Genomic DNA, 17,583 nt, shown 5'->3' with positions numbered 1-17,583 from the left:
AACTCAGGAGAGAAGGGACCCAAGCCAGAGCCTTCTCACTTCGCCTTTGAGTATGCCATTCCTTTATCCACTCAACAAACGTCTTCTCCTTACTCCCAGTACACTGGCAGTTCCCTGCCTAAGGCCAGCATTTGCCACTCCTTAGGGGCAGATACTATAGCCCTGGCAGTAGCATGGAGTATATTGCACATAGTAGGTGCTCAAGAAATGCTTCATGAGTGAATGTATCAGGCCTGACAGTCGCTGAATGTGCAGCAGTGAGAGACACAGACCCTGCCCACTGAGACTTACGGCCCAGAAGAGCGGGCTAGGTGGGCAAAGCCAAGGGGGCCTGCCCACAGCCTGACGCGGCCAGACCGTAGTTTGTGAACAGTGGATATGGCCTTGAAGGTAGGCGGGAGCCAGACTTGGAATTCCTTTCCTATTCCAGGTGAAAAATTTGGCCTTTGCCCTGAGGCCACTGGAGGCTCAAACAGGGGGTGACAGAGCAGCTGCCTAGGCCGACTGGCTGGGTGATAAACGGGGGCAGATGGGAGAGGGACCGGAAGAAAGGGGATGCATTGCAGAGGCAGGAGCAGCGAGCAGCCACAGTGAGGGCAGGCAGAGAGCAGGCTCCGTGGGCACATGGAGGGAAGGGTGGGCTTCCAGGCCTGAGGAAGCGGGGGAGTCTCAGGGCAGTGGGGGCCAAGACAGGGGTTTGAGGAAGGCAGGCGGGCTGGGGGGAGGAGAAACAAAGGCTGCCCAGTTGGGCCAGGGAGCTGTGGGAGGAGGAAGGAGGGGGCTGAGGTGGCCAGAGCGCGGGAGGAGGGCCGGGGAGGGGGCTGGAGAGGGGCCCTGGCTTGAGCTGGGGCAGACAGAGCAGTTGGCTGCCGGCAGCCCTGTGCTCATGGCTCAGAAATGTCCCAGGCCTGCCAGGAGACAGCCTGGCCCTTGCTGCCCCCGGCCCCCACCAGCCCCAGGCAGACTCCCACATCAGGAGCACTGAAGCTGTTCCCCCCTCCACCGCAATCCCAGGGCCCCCAGAACCCAGGCACACCTCCGCCCAGCCTCCTCCTCTGGCCTCCCCTTTGATAGCTGATGAAACACAGGCCAAAGTAGGACTGGGAGAGACCAGCCCTCTGCAGGGGGCCCATCAGGAAGCGGGGTGCTGGGCTGGCTAGAGGTACCAGGGGCCCCCCGGGTCCAGCAGGCAGGCGGCGGGAGTGAGGGCCAGGGAACAGGGGAGCCAGCAGGGAGTTAACCGTCTGGTCTGCAGGGCTCTGCCCCACAGGCCTAATGAGACCCAGGTGGTCGCCTGGCCCCTGACAGTGAAAGCTGACGCCTTGTAGTGTGGGGAAGGGGGAGGGGGGTTTTGCCGCTTCAGGGGGCGGGGCTGAGGCGGCTGGCCAGGGGCCCAGCACATAACTCTGGCCCGTTGCAGTCCGGCACCCGCAGACACCCAGCTGCTCTGAGCCGAACTGCCAGCATGAAGGTAGTGTGGCCCGGGGAGGGGGACTCACAGCACGCGCCCTGGGGGGAGGCCCCTTGCCAGGGAGGCGGCTGTGACTCCTTAAGCTCCTAGGGTGTCCAGTCTGTCCCAGGGAGTGGGGTTCCTTGGGAGGGAAAGGCTTGGGGCCGGTTGGCCTGTGCGGGAGACAGATGCAAAGGAACAGGCGGTCTGGGGCCAGGGCCGGTGCCACGCTGACCTTGCTCTTGCCACCAGGCTCTCCTGGCCTTGCTGCCGCCGCTGCTGCTGCTGCTGCTCTCGGCACCCCCCTGCGCCCCCCAGATCTCTGGGATCCGGGGAGATGGTGAGTAGCCCCGTGTTCATAGAAGCAGAGCCGGGCTGGCCTGTGCCGGGCCCAGGCTGAGGCTGTAGAACTGGCCCTCCCCTTCTTGAAGGGGCAGGTGGATGAAATGCATCTCTGGGGCATCCCCTGCCCCTTGAAGAAATCACCCCATTTCTGGGGAGTGCTCTGTGCCACCCCCTCCTCCCCCGGGACTGAGGCAAACTGAGGGGTGCCATGTGCACTGCGCCTGAACCCCTCGCCTCACTGTCCCGGCGCCCCCACCCCAGCTCTGGAGAGGGCGTGCCTTCAGCAGCCGCTGGACTGTGATGACATCTACGCCCAGGGCTACCAGACGGACGGCGTGTACCTCATCTACCCCTCGGGCCCCAGCGTGCCCGTGCCCGTCTTCTGTGACATGACCACCGAGGGCGGCAAGTGGACGGTGAGTGGGAGTGGGCCAGCGGGCCAGGCCTGGTTCTAGTCCTAGCTGTGTGACCCTGATTTGCCTCACTCTCTTCACCTTTGAAACGCAGTAACTAGGTGATCCATACAGCAGCTGTCCCAAGTGCCTAGGTAGGTTAATACACGCAGCCCTCATTGATCTCGGGCTGGTCACACGGCCTGTACCAGGTCTCCCCTTCAGGCACCCTTACCCTCTCCTTTCCTGCCTCTCCACAGTACCTCCTGCGTGTGAGAACCCAGGGGGGTGCTGGCACCCAGCTGCTCCGTGAGGGGCCTCAGACCAGCATGCACCTGGCGTTGGCTCAGTCCTTTACCAAACTGGCCTCTGCAGCACAGGGTCCTTGACCACGCAGTCTCCCGTTCCCCTCTGGTCCAGGTTTTCCAGAAGAGATTCAATGGCTCCGTGAGCTTCTTCCGGGGCTGGAATGACTACAAGCTGGGCTTTGGCCGGGCTGACGGGGAGTACTGGCTGGGTAAGGTGGGGCCGGGTGGCCTGGGTGGGGGCTGCCTGAAGCCAGGTCCTTGCTGAGCAGGCTGCCTCCTCCTCCTCCCCCCCAGGGCTGCAGAACCTGCACCTCCTGACGCTGAAGCAGAAGTACGAGCTGCGGGTGGACTTGGAAGACTTCGAGAACAACACGGCCTTTGCCAAGTACGTGGACTTCTCCATCTCCCCCAACGCAGTGAGCGCGGAGGAAGACGGCTACACTCTCTACGTGGCAGGCTTCGAGGACGGCGGGGCAGGTACCCCCTGCTGGCTTTTGGAAGGGTTGCAGGGGGGCTGGCCCTGCTCAGTCGGCCCCTGACCCCCTTCAGGCCCCTCCTTCAACCCTCCTGGGCTTGGAAGCATCACAGCTGGCTCCAGACCAGCTGAGCCCAGCTCGGGCCTCAGCCTGGAGAGCAGCCGGGCTGGCCGGGCTCCAGGCCACTCTGCAGAGGCGCAGCTGTTTCTGCTACAAGAGCTTGTCCACCCGCCGTGCGGCTCAGCAAGGGTGCCCGGGGCTGCCTCGCGGTGTCCCATCAGCCCAGGCCGCGTGGGACTCCGCTCCCCACCTCAGCAGCCCCTCCCCTCCCTTCCCCTCTGCCAGGCGACTCCCTGTCCTACCACAGTGGCCAGAAATTCTCCACCTTCGACCGGGACCAGGACCTCTTTGTGCAGAACTGCGCGGCCCTCTCCTCGGGTGCCTTCTGGTTCCGCAGCTGCCACTTCGCCAACCTCAATGGCTTCTACCTGGGTGGCTCCCACCTCTCCTACGCCAACGGCATCAACTGGGCCCAGTGGAAGGGTTTTTACTACTCCCTCAAACGCACGGAGATGAAAATCCGCCGGACCTGACAGGCTGGTCCTGTCAGGCCCCACCTCCCCTGGCCACCCTGGGCGCGCTCCCTCCCCTGCTGCCTCCCAGCTTCTCACACAGCCACAGCTGATCTGTCACCCACCTCCAAGCTGGTGCCGCTCGCCTCCACCTGAGCCCACACTGCCAGCAGCTCCCCACCCATTCTCAGAGGCACAGCCGTCCTGGCCGGGGCCGAGCCCCCACGAGACTTGCGTTACCTCTCAGCTGTCCCAACAGCCCAGAGCCAGGAGCCACCCTCCCCGCCATAGGCTGTCTGAGGCGACCCCGGCATGGTGGTCCCTGCTGCACCCCCGCCTCCCTCGGGCTGTTCTGAGTCTCTCCTGTCCGTGGCCGCCCTCCCAACTCATGCCCCTGAGGGACACAGCAGGGACCCCCAGCCCCACCTCACGTCATACTCAGCTTCCCCCCTGCCTGCCCCAGCCCCCAAGCTTGATGCCACAGCTACTGCATGCCTCCCCCTCGCCCCCCTGCCCACCCAGAACAGCCACAGCTGAGGTAGATGTGGACACAAGGTCCCCCACCCAGCCCCCAAGCTGGCGTCTGATCGTGGGAGGGGCAGAGGACGACCTCGGTGGGGCCGGAACAGGTGAGGAGTGGTCTCAATAAACCTTTGGGACCTGAATGAACCGGATTCCCGCACACAGATGTATTTGCTTGGCTCTCAATGTGCGCACCTGGCTGCTCCGTGTTCTACTGCCGGTACCCTCCCCCAACTCCAAGAATGACACCTAGAGTCAGGGGCTGGAGGTAACCTTCTATTTCACAGGCCTCACTCTGACGGCAAAAAGACTGCAATAACATAATAATAACGACGACAACAATAATAATAATAAAAATACAATACTGAAAAGGATCACTCAGGGAGCCGGGGTTTCATGATCCAGTTATGGCTCGGTGGCAGCTCAAGTGGCGGCTTAAGGCTGAGGGTGGGTCTGAGATGAACCTGCAGAGTTGATCCAAGCGGAGCCCCACCTGCTGGGCCAGGGCTGCGGCCCTGGAGCTGGCTCTGCCCCGCAGCAAGGCCCAGCGCGCGCGCTCAGGGCTCCTGGAGGTCAGCCAAGTCAGCCAGCAGCATCGGGGAGTCCATCTGGATCTCCCGCTGCAGGGACTCGATGTCGGCAGGGTTTATGCCGTGGCCCTCCAGCCAGTCCGCGAGCAAGGAGGCCGACAGGGAGGCCGAGTCTGCCTGGCTGCAAGGAGAGGACACAGGGCAAAGGGGTGCTGTTAGCCTAGGCCATCTTCTCCCCCATCCCACAGACAAAGGCCTCCTGCACCACGGCCCCTCCCCAAGCCCCATTCCAGGAGCTCACTCCAGCCCTCTTACCCGTCCTGGGGCCCGTCAGCCACACCCATGTCAAAAGACTGGTTTAGGAATTCCTCCAGGTCAAAGCCAACACCGTAGCCGGCCCCGCTGCCCTTTGGAGTGCCTGAGAACACGGGGGGCAGAGGGTCCTCCACCTGCAGGGGGTAGCAACAGGTCACAACGAAGGCACCAGCAGCCACAGACGGATGCTGACTGCTCCGCCTGGATAGCGCCACAGCAAATGCCAGTCTCATCAGCGAGCCCCGGCTGGGCCCTCTCCAGCCAGGACCTTATCGATGTCCCAACAACCTCCTCACTGGCACTGCGCTCCTCCTACGAGCTGGGCACGAGCTGAGAGAAAGCCCCATCTCTGGGCAGTCCTCAAGGAACACGGACGCCTTCCAGAACCCACACCCCCAGGCTCAGATCCGGGTGTCCCCGCAGCCTGGGCCCTTCCTCTCACCTGCGACTTGGACAGCTGCTGGGTCACTAGGTTGACGTCGGGCGACTCTGATGTAGAAGGGGGAGGGGCAGCCCGGGGGTCTGGAGGAGGAGGGGCGGCTGGGAAGTAAGGCAGCACTCCCGGGGCACTGGGGCCTGGCAACCCAGCGGGTGTCACAAGTGACTGGGGAGCCACGAGGCTGCTGGAGGTGGCAGTCTGGAGTGCAGCTGGGACAGGGGCAGGCACAGGAGGGCCAGCAGGGTGGGGACCAGGGCCAGGGGGTGGGCAGGCAGGCTGGGGGACAGGAGCGGGGCTGGAGCCTGAGGGCTGCAGTGGGGGGCCAGCAGGCTGGGCTACAGGGCCAGGGGGAGGACTGGCAGGCTGGGCTGGGGGAGGCGTCGGTACGGGAGCAGGGGCTGGGACCACAGTGGGTGCTGGGGCAGGGACCGCGGCCGGGGGCCGGGCCATGCGAGTCCAGCGCTCCAGCAGACTGCGGTCATTGTCACTGAGCACCAGCCCGGCCAGAGGGTCAGTCGAGGGGCCCCCGAGGGCCCCCACAGCCCGCTCCTTCCGTTCCCGCTCCTGCCGCCGCTTCTCCCGCTCCTTGGCACGCTCTTGCCGCCGCCGCCGCTTCTCCTCCCGCTCCCGCTGGCGCTCCTGGGCTGTCACCGGCTTTCGAGGCTCAGGAGCTTCCAGGGGGACGCTGGGCCCATCTGCAGGGAAGTTGGGCAGGGGGCAGGGTGAGAGCCTGCAGCCCGGCTCGGGGAAGAGATCCCCCCGTCACCACCCCATTCCTTGGCCAGATGCTGGGTCCACAAGTCACCTCGGAGGCGGCTCCGCAGGGACTTGAGCAGGGCGGCTTTGAGAGCGGCCTTGGTGTTGTCTGAGATGGCGCCCTCTCTCTTCGGTGGGGCGGGTTCGCTGGCTGCTGGGGGTGGCTGCAGGGTCAGATCAATGGTGTCAGGTGCAGGGCCAGGGCACGGCGGTGGGACGGGTGGGGGCGACTCCATGGCACAGTCCCCGCTGGGTGCCCAGGGACTGGGCATCTCAACGTCTGGGCAGCCAGGCTCGCTGGCCACAGGCTGCAGGGAAGGCTGGAAACGGATCTGCTGGCGGATGCCCTCTCGCCGGGCATGGAAGTCCTCGATCTCAGCCACAATGGCCTCCTTAATGCGCTCCCGGGTGAGGGCCTCACGGTCAAAGGCAAAGTCAAAGGGCGGGGCACAGTCAGGCTCATCATCAGGGTCATGGTACTTGGCCAGGAAGGGATGGCGCAGGGCGGCGGCGGCTGAGATGCGGGCACTGGGCTCGAAACGCAGCATGCGGCCCAGCAGGGAGAGGGCCTGACGGTCAGCACCCGGGTACACGGTCTCCCAGGGCACAGGCTGGCGCGGCGGCAGGCTCTGGATATAGGCCCGCACCCTCTCGGCCCCCACAGCCTGAACCACGGCCGGCGACGGGGTGCCCAGCACCGTCATGATCAGCTGTAGCTGATGCACATAGTTTTTGCCTGGGAAGAGCTGGCGCCGGGCCAGCATCTCGCCAAAGATGCAGCCCACGGACCAGAGGTCGATAGCCTGGGTGTACTCGTGCAGGGAGAGCATGAGCTCGGGGGCCCGGTACCAGCGGGTGGCCACGTACTCGGTCATGAAGTACTGGTGCTCGGCGGGAGACGTGCACAGGCCACGGGCCATACCAAAGTCCCCGATCTTGAGCTCGCAGTTCTCGTTCACCAGCAGGTTGGAGGGCTTGAGGTCACGGTGGATGACCTGGGCCGAGTGCATGTACTTGAGGCCCCGCAGCAGCTGGTAGAGGAAGTAGCGCACGTGCTCCAGCGTGAGCGGCTGCGAAGAGTGGATGATCTGGTGCAGGTCGCTCTCCATCAGGTCTAGGACCACGTAGCTGGAAGGGGGACAGGGGAGAGGCCTGGGCTCCGTATTCCAGGGCTAAGAACCATCCTCACAGTGCCCTCCTGGCCTTGCCCTGGGACCCTGACGGCACAGCACTGAATTCCAGATTCTTTCCAGACCTAGTTTCCTTACCACATACAAGATGGGGCTGGCCTGCACCAGGGCTGGCCGAAAGGTTCAGTTTGGTGGCTAACTCTGCTGTTGGGCTGCTCGAAGGACTATGATGAAAACTGTGAAGGCATACCCGTTTTCTCTAGAGAAGGGTTCTGTGATCAATTAGTGATGTCTGCTGTGGGAGTAGGAGGGTGCAATAGCAGCATCAACGTTCTACATTGGCCAGCTTATACACTGAGAGTCTATGAAACTGTAAGGCCTCTACTCTTCCTGAGGAGTAACAGCTGGCCCTGGCAACGCCCTAAGGCAGCACTGGCCTTGCGATTATGGAAATTTTCCCAGCTGCCTTTCCGAGCTTCAGCGATAGGAGCCCCAGCCCTTGCTACAAGTCCTAACTGTGCCTCCCTCTCCCATCACGCTGCTTACACGGATTTGAACTCGCCATAGGGCACCGTGGGCCTCAGGATATCCTTGATGGCAATGATGTTGTCGTGTTTGAAGTGTTTGAGGATCTTCAGCTCCCTGAGGGTCCGTTTGGCATTGGTCACCACGTCGAAAGCATTAGGGATCTTCTTGATGGCTACCTGCTGGCCTGGGGGGCAGGGCAAAGGCTGTCACCACAGGGTCTCTTAGAGCAGCCGCTTCCAGGATGCAAACAACTACAGCTCCCACACACTGGGCACCTACAGGCTACCGAGCCTGGTGCTAACTAAGCACTTCAACCACACTGCTGCTACCCTATGAGGTAGGTACTACCGGCTCAACGTTACAGACGAGGGAACCCGGCGCGGTCATCTGTGAGAAGCTGCACAGCCAGTTAGCAAGAGAGCCTCCCAGACCTAGCCCATCCCGCCACCACTCCCTGGTGCCAGGCTCTGGCCCCAGAGCCCAGCAGCCTGGTGGGATGGCAAAACAAAACCAAACAAAAAACGGCTAGGGCAGAGTTGCAAGGAGTCCTGCCTCACTGGGAGCCTGGGCACCTAGAGATCTCTGGATCGGAACCACACCTCACAGCCCGGCTGGCTAAGGCAGGGTTTCTCACTCCGAATCTGCCAAGGACAGTGACCCAGGAGACGCACCGGTGAGGCGGCGGCGGGCGGATGACACCACCCCGTAGGCCCCATTGCCGATCGTCTCGATGATCTCGTACTCGTCGCCCACGTCGAAGGTCACATCGAAGGAACGGGCCTTGAGCAGGGCCAGGTTCTTGGCGGCGACCGAGGCTGCGGTGTGGACGGGTTCAGCCTTCACCGACCCGGGGGGCTCCCCAGAGCCATCCTCGCCATCTTCCTCTTTAAGGGGCTCGGCCATGGTCCTCTGTGTGGAGACGCCGGTGATGAAGAGGGCCCACCCCCAGCCCCCATCCCGGGGGTCTCAGTTTCCCCTTCTGTGGGTTGGGGAGGGGGCACCAGGGAAATTTCCAAGTTTCCAAAACCAGCCACTTGGCGAATGGGAGCGGCTGGCCCGCTGGAGACACCCGACGCTGGGAGCCGCCGCCCCGGGCCTGGGTCCGGGTGGGGGTCGGGGTCGCGGGTGGGGGAGGGAGCGGCGCGGCGCCGTCCAGGAAGAAAGGGCGGGCGGGGCCCTCGGGTTCCTCGGGGCCACACTCACTGACCGGCGCCTCCTCAGGGATCCTGGAAGTCCCAGCGCTCGCCGGCGTCCTCGGCCCCGGCTAGAGGAGGGGGCTCCGGGAACCGCACTCCCGCCCGTCCGAGGCCCGCGGCCACCTCCTCAGCGCCGCGCGCTGCCCAGCCCGGGCCCCGCCGCCCCGCCTCCCGAGACCACGCTCCCTCCCGCCGCCGGCCAATCGGCGAGCGGCCCCTGCGGAGGTTCCCACCCCTTTTACCTGCTGAGCCCAATCAGGGCGCATCGGCCTAGGAAACCGTACCTCCGCCCGCCGGGGTCCGGCTAGCCGGCGGGAGCCGCCGCCCTGAGGGCGCTCGGCGCTCCGGAGGGGTGCGCCGGCCGCCGGGCGCAGTCCCCTGCACGCATGCGCACCGGCAGCCCCGGGCGCCGCGAGAATAGGAGGCAACGCCCCTGCACGTCGGCCCGCGCGCGTCCCCATCCATCGGCTCCTGCGGTCAATCACGGCTCGTCCCGCGAGTGTGGGGAACAGCCGGGCACTCGGGGCGAGCTGAGAGGCCTGGGGTTGTTACCTTGGAGACTGGCTCCCGCAATACCCCTCCTTGGGCCCCTCTTCCTTAACGGGTCCCCATTTTCTCGGTTCTGGGAGCTCTGGGAAAGCATCGTTCGCGGGAAAGGGCGAGCAGGCACGTCCAACAATAGAGACCTGGGTCCTCCGGGATTCTAGAGCGTCCGGCCTCGGAGCTGCCGCTGACTTCCGGCGGCCGGTCTTCTCGCACACTTCCGGCGCTCGCTGGTAGTTTGCTGGTCCGGCGTCTGCCCTCCGCGGGTGGCTCTGTCCCGCGGCTCCGGCGTTTCGGGCTGCGACAGAGTGGAAGGAGGCAGCGGGCCCTTCTGTGGAGTCCGCGAGTCGGCAGCACTCTGACTGGAACGCCATTCCTCGCGTAGTCGAGTGTCGAGCCCCGCCCTGCGACGCCAGGGGGCGAGGGCTGGAGGTAAGAGCGGCGAGGAAGAAGCGGCTTTGTGGTGAAGACTCCGGCGGTGACTGTTTCCGTGGAGGAATGAAGGCCCTGCAGGCGGAGCCACGGTGTGGAGCTGGGACATTCGGGCGAGTTTGCCCTGCACCAGGCCCGGCGGATGGGAAGACGGGGAGAGCGGGAGGGAACCCGGTCGTCAGGAGTCCCGGAGTGCCAGGTTGACCGTTTCGGCAGAGTTCAAAGGTCGTTTATTTTGCATGGATTTCACACTTTTTTGAGGGGGGAGGGCCAGCGTTGTGGCTTAACGAATGCAGCCTCGGCCGGCAGCCCGCGCTGGGGCGCCTGCTCGAGCCGCCCCACTTCCGATCCGGCTTCCTGCCCCCGTGCTGCGTGGTCCCTGGGAGGTGGCCCCTGCCCTCCGCGGCGGACACGGGGGTGGAGTTGCCGGTTCCCGGCTCGGCCTGGCACAGCCCTGGCTGTGGCCACCATTGGGAAGGGAGCCGTTACGTGTGAGATCTCTCTCCGGTTCGCCCGCTCTCTAGTTACGCCTTTCAGACACCTAAGTAAATCTCTTTTTAAAAAAAGTTTTTGATTCTGCTTTCCACAGTGCGTGCGGTACCTTTATATGTATATCTAGTAGTTAGATAGGTAGCAATCGTATGAACCAACTGAGTTGGGGTTGAAGTCTAAATTTGTTTGGTTTCCCTGGCAGCATAACAAAGCCAAATTATCTCACGTGATTTGCACTGAGCATTAATAAGGAAACCGTACTCTTGAGAAACGGGGATTCCTGTTACTGAGATACGGAAGTGTTTGAGGGGAATTTTTTTTTACACAGATTTATTTGTTTTATTCGAAAGGCAGAGCCAGAGAAAGAGGGAGAGACGGATCTGTCTGCTGGCTCACTCCCCCTGTGGCCGCAATGGCCGGAGCTGGACCAGGCCAAGCCAGGAGCCAGGCACTTCTTCCAGGTCTCCCACGCAGGTGCAGGGGCTCAAGCACTTGTGCCATCTTCTGCTGCTTTCCAGACGCTTCAGCAGGGAGCTGGATCGGAAGTGGAGCAGCTGGGGCTTGAACTAGTGCCCATACGGGATGCCAGCGCTGCAGGCCACGGCTTAACCCCAGCGCCGGCCCCATGGGCCTTTCTAGAGATGAAATCCATGCAGCGTGAGGCCCTGTGTCAGCTCTCAGTGTAAGCAGAGGTCACACAGAGGCCGGAACATGAAACACATGATTTTCTAGGGACCCACTGGACACTGTCTGGTGGTCCTATTTGAATCAGGAATAAAATATCAGAAGAGACTAATGCACTGTGTATCCTTTAAATACTTCAAAAATATTCCATCCAGGCAGGTTATTCGCTGCAGACAATTCACTATCCCCTGGTTAAAAAGACTGATTCTCTTACTTTTTGTCTGAATTACTGTGCTGCTGCTCCCACGGCAGCGGCTCTGTCTTGGAGAAGTCATCAGTTATCCCTTTCTGGTCAAATCCAGCCTTTTGGCCCTTGCCCTCTCGAACTCTCTGTTGCATCTGACACAACTGACCACTTGTTTAAAAACGGAAAGGGTGGAATCACATTTTCTTGTGGTTCGAGACTTTGGTAAAGAAACGTTTAAGTGAAAAATCTTGGTCCCGCCTCCTGGTGGCCACTAGAGGAAAGTGACTCAGACAGTCCCAGGTCCCATCAGGACAGGGCTGCGTTCTGCGAATCGCACTGGGAGGCGGTGTTGGCATTGTGAGAACTTACCTGCTGCGCCCTGCACACACCTGTGGGCATTTGTAACGGTGGTGTTTGCGTAGCACAACCTATCTAAGCGTGGGGAAGCACCGTGAAATATAGACGAGAATAAATAGTGCTTCTGTGGAGGGCACTCACCACAAATGGGGCTTGCGGGACCGGAAGTTGCTCTGGGTGAGTCGGGGTCAGTGCAGGGTGACTGCAGGCCCAAGACATGACTGCACCCCAGGTAGGTTTCATCTATACCAAGGCCACATGGAATTTATTTTTAAAAAGTTTTTCCCTTTTTAAATTTTTAAGGATCTGAGAGGTAGAGTTACAGAGAGATGGAGAGAAAGGTCTTCCATCCACTGGTTGGTTCCTACTTTACCCACTGTGCCCCAGTGTCAGCCTAAAGAGAGGACATTTTATTTTTTAAAGATGTTATTTATTTATTTGAGAGGTAGAGTTACAGGCAGGGAGGGAGGGAGAAAGAGAGAGAGAGCTCTTCCATCTGCTGGCTCATCCCCCAAATGGCCACAACAGCCAGGGCTGGGCCAGGCTGAAGCCAGGAGCCAGGTACTCCATCCAGGTCTCAACGTGGATGGCAGGGGCCCAGGTATCTGGGCCATCTGCTGCCTCCCGGTGTGTTAGCCAGGAGCTGCATCAGAACTGGAGCAGCCGGGGCTCTAGCCAGTGCTCCAGTCTCCAGTATGGGGTGTTGGTGTCGCAGAACTCCATGCCGGCCCGTGGGGCATCTAGCCTCGTTTCCATGTCATGTCCCATTGGACAGGCCCAGCCTAGGGGAAGAGTGTGCTGATTGGCCAAACCCCAGTCACCTGTGCTCTGCTCTGGCCATGTGTGGATGGGGCCCATTTTCCCAAGGAAGCCTGGGAGGTAGGGACAGTGGGCGGCTGAGGGGCCGACGAGAAGAACAGCAGTGTCCTGCACAGTCATGCTCCTGTGCCGGTGGGGTGGGGTGGGGGTAGTCAGAGGAGCAGAGGGGGCTACACAGGGGACGCCACGCTCCTGACATCGCTGCCTCGGAAACAGTGTGGTTTGACTCCTGCTGCGTCCCGGCAAGCCCACAGTGTCCTCGGCTGACTGCTGTGGCTGGGCTCCTAACTGGGCAGTCCCAGCCCACCTGATGCGGGAGGACTGCGCTGGGCACACAGAAGTCAGGAAGGGCTTCCGGAAGTGACGCGGGAAGAGGACATCAGGGACAGGTGTGAGCCAGCCAGGCAGGCAGGGGAGGCTCCGAGCAGAGGAGCGGCACGGCCAGGGTCAACAGGCTGACAGCGGGAGAGGGGTCACAGAGACACGGGGCCCGAGGCAGGTGGGGACCGACCATGCGAGACCCTAGGATGGAGGTCGTGGGCGGTTTCTTCGTCTGTGAAGCAGGGGTGTGCAGATGCCCGTGGGGTTGTTGGGTGGAGCCGAGACATCACATCCACAGAGCACCTGGCACAGGGCCCGGCCCTTCTGTCACTGCCAGCACTACCTCCCCGTGACCGCAGACGTTTCCACCCTCACCTTTCCCAGCGGGGCAGTCGGCACACCTCCGTGTCCCCGTGAAGAGGGTCGGGGCTGAGGCTGGCCACCTCCGTGTCCAGGAGTCCCCTCGTTCACACACCCAGCCCTTCTCGCCCTCCTCTGCAGGACCCCTTCTTCCCCCACTCCCAGCACACACACACTGACAAACCTGCCGAGAGCTGTGGAGGCACACCCAGGGACACAGAGCCAGGTGACAAGCTACCGCCGCCCACACTGGGGACGCATGGATGCCGAGACATCCCCCCGCAGGACACGCAGCACCTGCACAGCCACCCTCCGCCCCAGTGCTTCCTCGTGGGCTCTATCTGCCTCTGCAGAGTGGCCCAGGGATGCTTTCTCCCCGGCGTGTCCCGAGGATTCTGGCTGGAAGCGCCTTCCACACCGGGGAGCGGGGAGGGGATGGGCACAGGCCTGCTGTGTGGGCTGGGGCTCACAGACTCCGAGCGTGGTCAAGCTGATGGCACAAGGGCCTCAGGGACTGCGGCCTGGGGCCCGGCACCAAGGCAGTGTGGCCGCTGGGCATTGGCCTGTGGACAGCAGGAGCCGGGCCTGACACCCACGCAGCCTTGGCTCTGCTCAGCAGCAGTATTCGCTTGCAGGTCTCCCAGCGGGAAAGGGGCTTTCACTACGCCACCCTGTGAGCTGAATGTGGTTTGGGCGGAGGGACCAGCAGGAAGCAGCATCCGGAAGTGACTGTCCCTGGTTTCCAGAGGCCAGGGCCGCGTGGTGATCTCAGCCCTGTTCTGACGCTGAGCACAGCCTGGCCAACCACTGACCTGGGCAGGGGAAGTCGGCCGCCCATCCCGCCAGTGCCTGGGTGTCTGTCCTCGCGCTGTAGTCCTGAGAGAGCCCAGAAGCTGAGCAGACACTGAGGTTGACAGTTGCCCAGCCCGGAACATCCCCTGAATGCCTACGCTCACCCTGGGTGTGGGGGTGCAGACTCATATCTGCTCTCTGTCCCTGGAAAGGTCGCAGTCTGTGAGGGAGACAGACGCCACGAATGTCGGGAGATGGCAGCCACACGCCCCTGCTCCTGGCCTCCGCCCTTCCCTGGGGTTTTGGTATCTCCAAGGCTGGGCTCCATGCCAACACACTGCCCCTGCCCTCCATGAGTCCCGGACACCTCCCTCTGTGCATGGGGGGAAGGGGCAGCTTTGTGGTGCAGTGGATTAAGCTGCCGCACGTGATTCCAGCATCCCATACGAGCACCAGTTCAAGTGCCAACTGCTCCACTTCCAGTCCAGCACCCTGCGAATGCCCTGGGAAAGCAGCGGAAGATGGTCCAAGTACTCATGTCCCTGCCACCCAACGTGGGGGACCCGGATGAAGTTCCAGACTCCTGGCTTTGGCTTGGCCCAGCCCCAGCCATTGTGGCCATTTGGGGAATGAACCAGCAAATCTCTCTCTCTCTCTCTCTTTCTCTCTCTGCCTTTCAAATAAATAAATAAATAAATAAATAAATAAAAATTAAAAAAAAAATCAGGTCATGTCTTCACAATAGTGTACACATCCCATGGAATAAGGCCTGTCACCGAGGCCAGCAAGGCCCTCCTCCTGACACTGAATGGGGATGGAGGAGGGGTCAGTGCGCGGCGGCAGCTTGTTTGGTTTCCCGTGAGATTCCCCCCCCCCCCCCGATCTGCAGGGGAAGCCTGTGGGAAACGGCTGAAGAGCACGGAGCCCCACGAGCAGTTGGGGTGGGGGAGGTAGAGGTTCTGTTCCGAACCTCCCAGGAGGAGTCTCCTTGCCCAGGACTGGGTGGGCGGGGTCCAGTGATGAGCCTTCCAGACCTGACCATGAGCATCTACGTTCTCCTACTGGCACCTGCCTCTGGGGTTTCCAGGTGAAGCACAGAATACACAATTAGATTTTAATTTCAGCTAACACTGAATAATTATTTCAGAAACATCAGAGTCGGCACTGTGGTGTAGCAGGTTAAGCCTCTGCCTGAAGCGCTGGCATCCCATGTGGGCATCCGTTCAAGTCCCAGCTGCCCCACTTCTGACCCAGCTCTCTGCTGTGGCCTGGGAAAGCAGTGGATAATGGCCCAAGTACTTGGGCCCCTGCACCCGTGTGGGAGAAATGGAAGAAGCTCCTGGCTTCGGATTGGCCCAGCTCTGGCTGTTGTGGCCATGTGGGGAGTGAACCAGCTGATGGAAGACCTCTTTCTCCTGCCCCCCACCCCCGACTCTGCCTTTCAAAAAATGACAAAGGAGCTGGACTCCAACCACATTGTCTTCACCGTTGAGGCCGTCGCTGCCATGTACTGACCTCTGCCAGGAGGAGGGTCTTATGATCCCCACTTTTCTAGAAACTGACAGAGAGGGTGAAGCAGTCGCCCCAAGGTCACAGCTTGGAGGGCCAGAGTCTGGACAGCTCCCTCTGCTGGCTGGCTCCTGGTAACTGCTGCTCCACCACTACCTCCCTTGAACCTCAGGGGCAAAGAGGGTATGCGCACCCCACCCCCGAGGTAGGGACTGCAGAGGCAGCCCAGGCAACGCCCCCTTCCTAATGAAGATCTGGAAGGGGGCACGTGGGGTTCTTGCTGTGGATGGCAGTGGGCTGTGCTCTCTGCCTCCCCTGAGACAGGAGGCAGAGCAGGGGTCCCCGCAGGGGACGAGACCCTGAGAGGAGAATCCGGGAGCAGCACGCCCACCCTGCCACAGCTGCCTCCTCTTCCCCCAGCCACCTCCCCCTTGCCTGGTGACGTGGGCCTGGTGGGCATCCTGGGGACAGGGCACTGGGATGGCTAAATTTCCTGGGTTGACACAGAGGAGGTCAGATGCAGCACCATGCGGATGCCAGCCCTGCTGCTATTTGGTAAAGAGCTGGGGGCAGAGAGGAAGAGAGGCTCTCTTAAAGTGATCCCAGTCCCGGGTTGCAGCCACAGGAACCTGGGTCCCCAGCCTGCAGAGTGGGGAGCCCCATGGGATCTGGGGTCAGCCTTTGAAAATCCCAACGGTGGAGCAGTTGGGGGGCTCCCCTTCAGGAGGTCCAGCTGCCTTAGTAGCTGTACTCAGAGGAAGACTTCTCAAGTGGGCTCAGACAGCTGAATGGGAGCTCTCGGGGTGGGGAAGGTAGGGGCTGCTGTGCCAGGTAGCAGAGGAACAGCACGTGCAAACCTGGACGCATGCAGACGTGAGCACTGCCCCCCTCCACGGCTTCCAGTGAGAAGCCACGGATGCAGTGCGTCTCGGCATTCCCAGTCCCGTGCCTGATGTGTATAACCACACGTCATTGACACAGCAACCCTCCGGGGGTGACAAGAACACGGACGCTGGGAGGTTGAGTGACTTCCCCCGGGTCACACAGTATTCCACCGCAACTGTCGAGCTGGGGCCCTAGGACACAGAGCTGAGCTCAGCCTAGGAACGGCCTGTGGCTGGACCCTTGGGAGGGTTAAGACGGCTGTGGAGGAGCTGCCCCTGGCCCTGGCACCACTGGCCAGGCCCGCAGCTCCCTGCGGCCCTGTGCAGCCTGTCTCCCTAGCCTCTGGGCTGCCTTTTCCCGCCCCTTAGCAGCTCTGCTGAGCTCAAGGGTTTGCAGCTGATTTTGGAAAGCTGGGCGCAGAAGCCTGGGCTGGCTGAGGGCGGCATGGGGCCCTACAAGGATGGTAGTTCCTAGTCCCTGAGCCCCGGAGAACAGCCTCCCTGGCCAGCTGCTCTCCAGCACGCGACAGGAGCCTGCAGGGGACGGGGGTGGCTGCTGACACTGCTAGGCCGGAGTCCGCCCCCAGCACTACCCCGCCCTGACGGCACCGTCTCACCCACCTCGTGGGCCCTCCCCAAGCCCAGGGGGTCCCAGATCCCACTGTGCCGGAAACTTCTTCGAGGGAAGCACCAGAGAGGTGGGCAGGGGACCAGTGAGGTGGGAGCAGGGAGTGTAGAGGGAGGCTGGGAGAGCCCTGGCACAGATGCACCCCACAGCAGCCTGGGCAGAGGGCCTCTTCCACCCCTCTGCAGACCCCTGCACCCCGCTGGCTCACCTGAACTGGGGTGAGCATTCCCGCAGGCCCCGAGCAGCCCCTGACACCCCCTCCCTGGAAGTTCCTCCCAATGCCACTGAACTTGGCCGCTAGCCCTGGTCACCCTTTGCCCACACTTGGGCTTGTTGGTCCCTGGGGGCCACCCCTGCGCTCCCGGCCCCTTGATGTCCTGTTTGATGTGGGCTGGAAACTGCTAGGAGCCCCCAGCCGTTTGCAGGCGTGCCCGATCACAGGAGGAAAGAGGAGGGTGGGGCCGGCGGGAGAGCGCATTTGAACTGGACAGAATGGGGTGAGGGGTGGAGGGAGGCCCTGGCCCGTGCTCCCAGTGCTGTGCTCCGGCCCCCAGCCCTTCGGGCCAGCTCAACGAGCAATTCTCAGTGAGTGCGAAGAGGAAGCGGACCCGCGTGG

At 62.2% G+C, this 17,583-nt stretch overlaps 2 protein-coding genes and 1 long non-coding RNA gene across 6 annotated transcripts; 2 read left to right on the top strand and 1 right to left on the bottom strand.

The window, feature by feature from the left end:
• Positions 1-1,430: 1,430 nt before the first annotated feature.
• MFAP4 (microfibril associated protein 4) lies at positions 1,431-4,217 on the top strand. Its single transcript, XM_002722656.6, has 6 exons — positions 1,431-1,471; positions 1,703-1,790; positions 2,057-2,211; positions 2,608-2,704; positions 2,790-2,972; positions 3,317-4,217. Exons 1-6 carry the CDS (start codon positions 1,466-1,468, stop codon positions 3,562-3,564), a joined length of 777 nt encoding a protein of 258 aa, XP_002722702.1. The 5' UTR covers positions 1,431-1,465; the 3' UTR covers positions 3,565-4,217.
• A 111-nt stretch (positions 4,218-4,328) lies between these two features.
• Positions 4,329-9,651, bottom strand: MAPK7 (mitogen-activated protein kinase 7). 3 transcript variants are annotated; one of them, XM_008250340.5, is made up of 7 exons: positions 9,512-9,651; positions 8,435-8,672; positions 7,782-7,947; positions 6,155-7,233; positions 5,353-6,044; positions 4,911-5,044; positions 4,329-4,776 (listed from the first exon to the last, which is right to left on the bottom strand). In XM_008250340.5, the coding sequence occupies exons 2-7, from the start codon at positions 8,664-8,666 to the stop codon at positions 4,623-4,625; spliced, it is 2,457 nt and encodes an 818-aa protein (XP_008248562.1). In that variant the 5' UTR covers positions 8,667-8,672; positions 9,512-9,651; the 3' UTR covers positions 4,329-4,622. The 3 variants fall into 3 exon arrangements, with proteins under 3 accessions (XP_008248562.1, XP_008248561.3, XP_002722698.1); XM_008250339.5 differs by lacking the exon at positions 9,512-9,651 and adding an exon at positions 9,202-9,420; XM_002722652.6 differs by lacking the exon at positions 9,512-9,651 and adding an exon at positions 8,971-9,132.
• A 367-nt stretch (positions 9,652-10,018) lies between these two features.
• On the top strand, positions 10,019-11,222 carry LOC138846240 (uncharacterized). 2 transcript variants are annotated; one of them, XR_011383711.2, is made up of 2 exons: positions 10,019-10,159; positions 10,945-11,222. It is a non-coding gene; the product is annotated as an uncharacterized LOC138846240 (long non-coding RNA). The 2 variants fall into 2 exon arrangements; XR_016224035.1 differs by having other exon boundaries at positions 10,021-10,159; positions 10,777-11,222.
• The last annotated feature ends 6,361 nt before the right edge of the window (positions 11,223-17,583 follow it).

The sequence above is a fragment of the Oryctolagus cuniculus genome, chromosome 17, assembly GCF_051225735.1.
Source record: "Oryctolagus cuniculus isolate XC-2025 breed Fujian yellow rabbit chromosome 17, ASM5122573v1, whole genome shotgun sequence".
NCBI classification, from domain to species: Eukaryota; Metazoa; Chordata; class Mammalia; order Lagomorpha; family Leporidae; genus Oryctolagus; species Oryctolagus cuniculus.
This window is presented reverse-complemented; position numbering and strand designations above follow the sequence as displayed.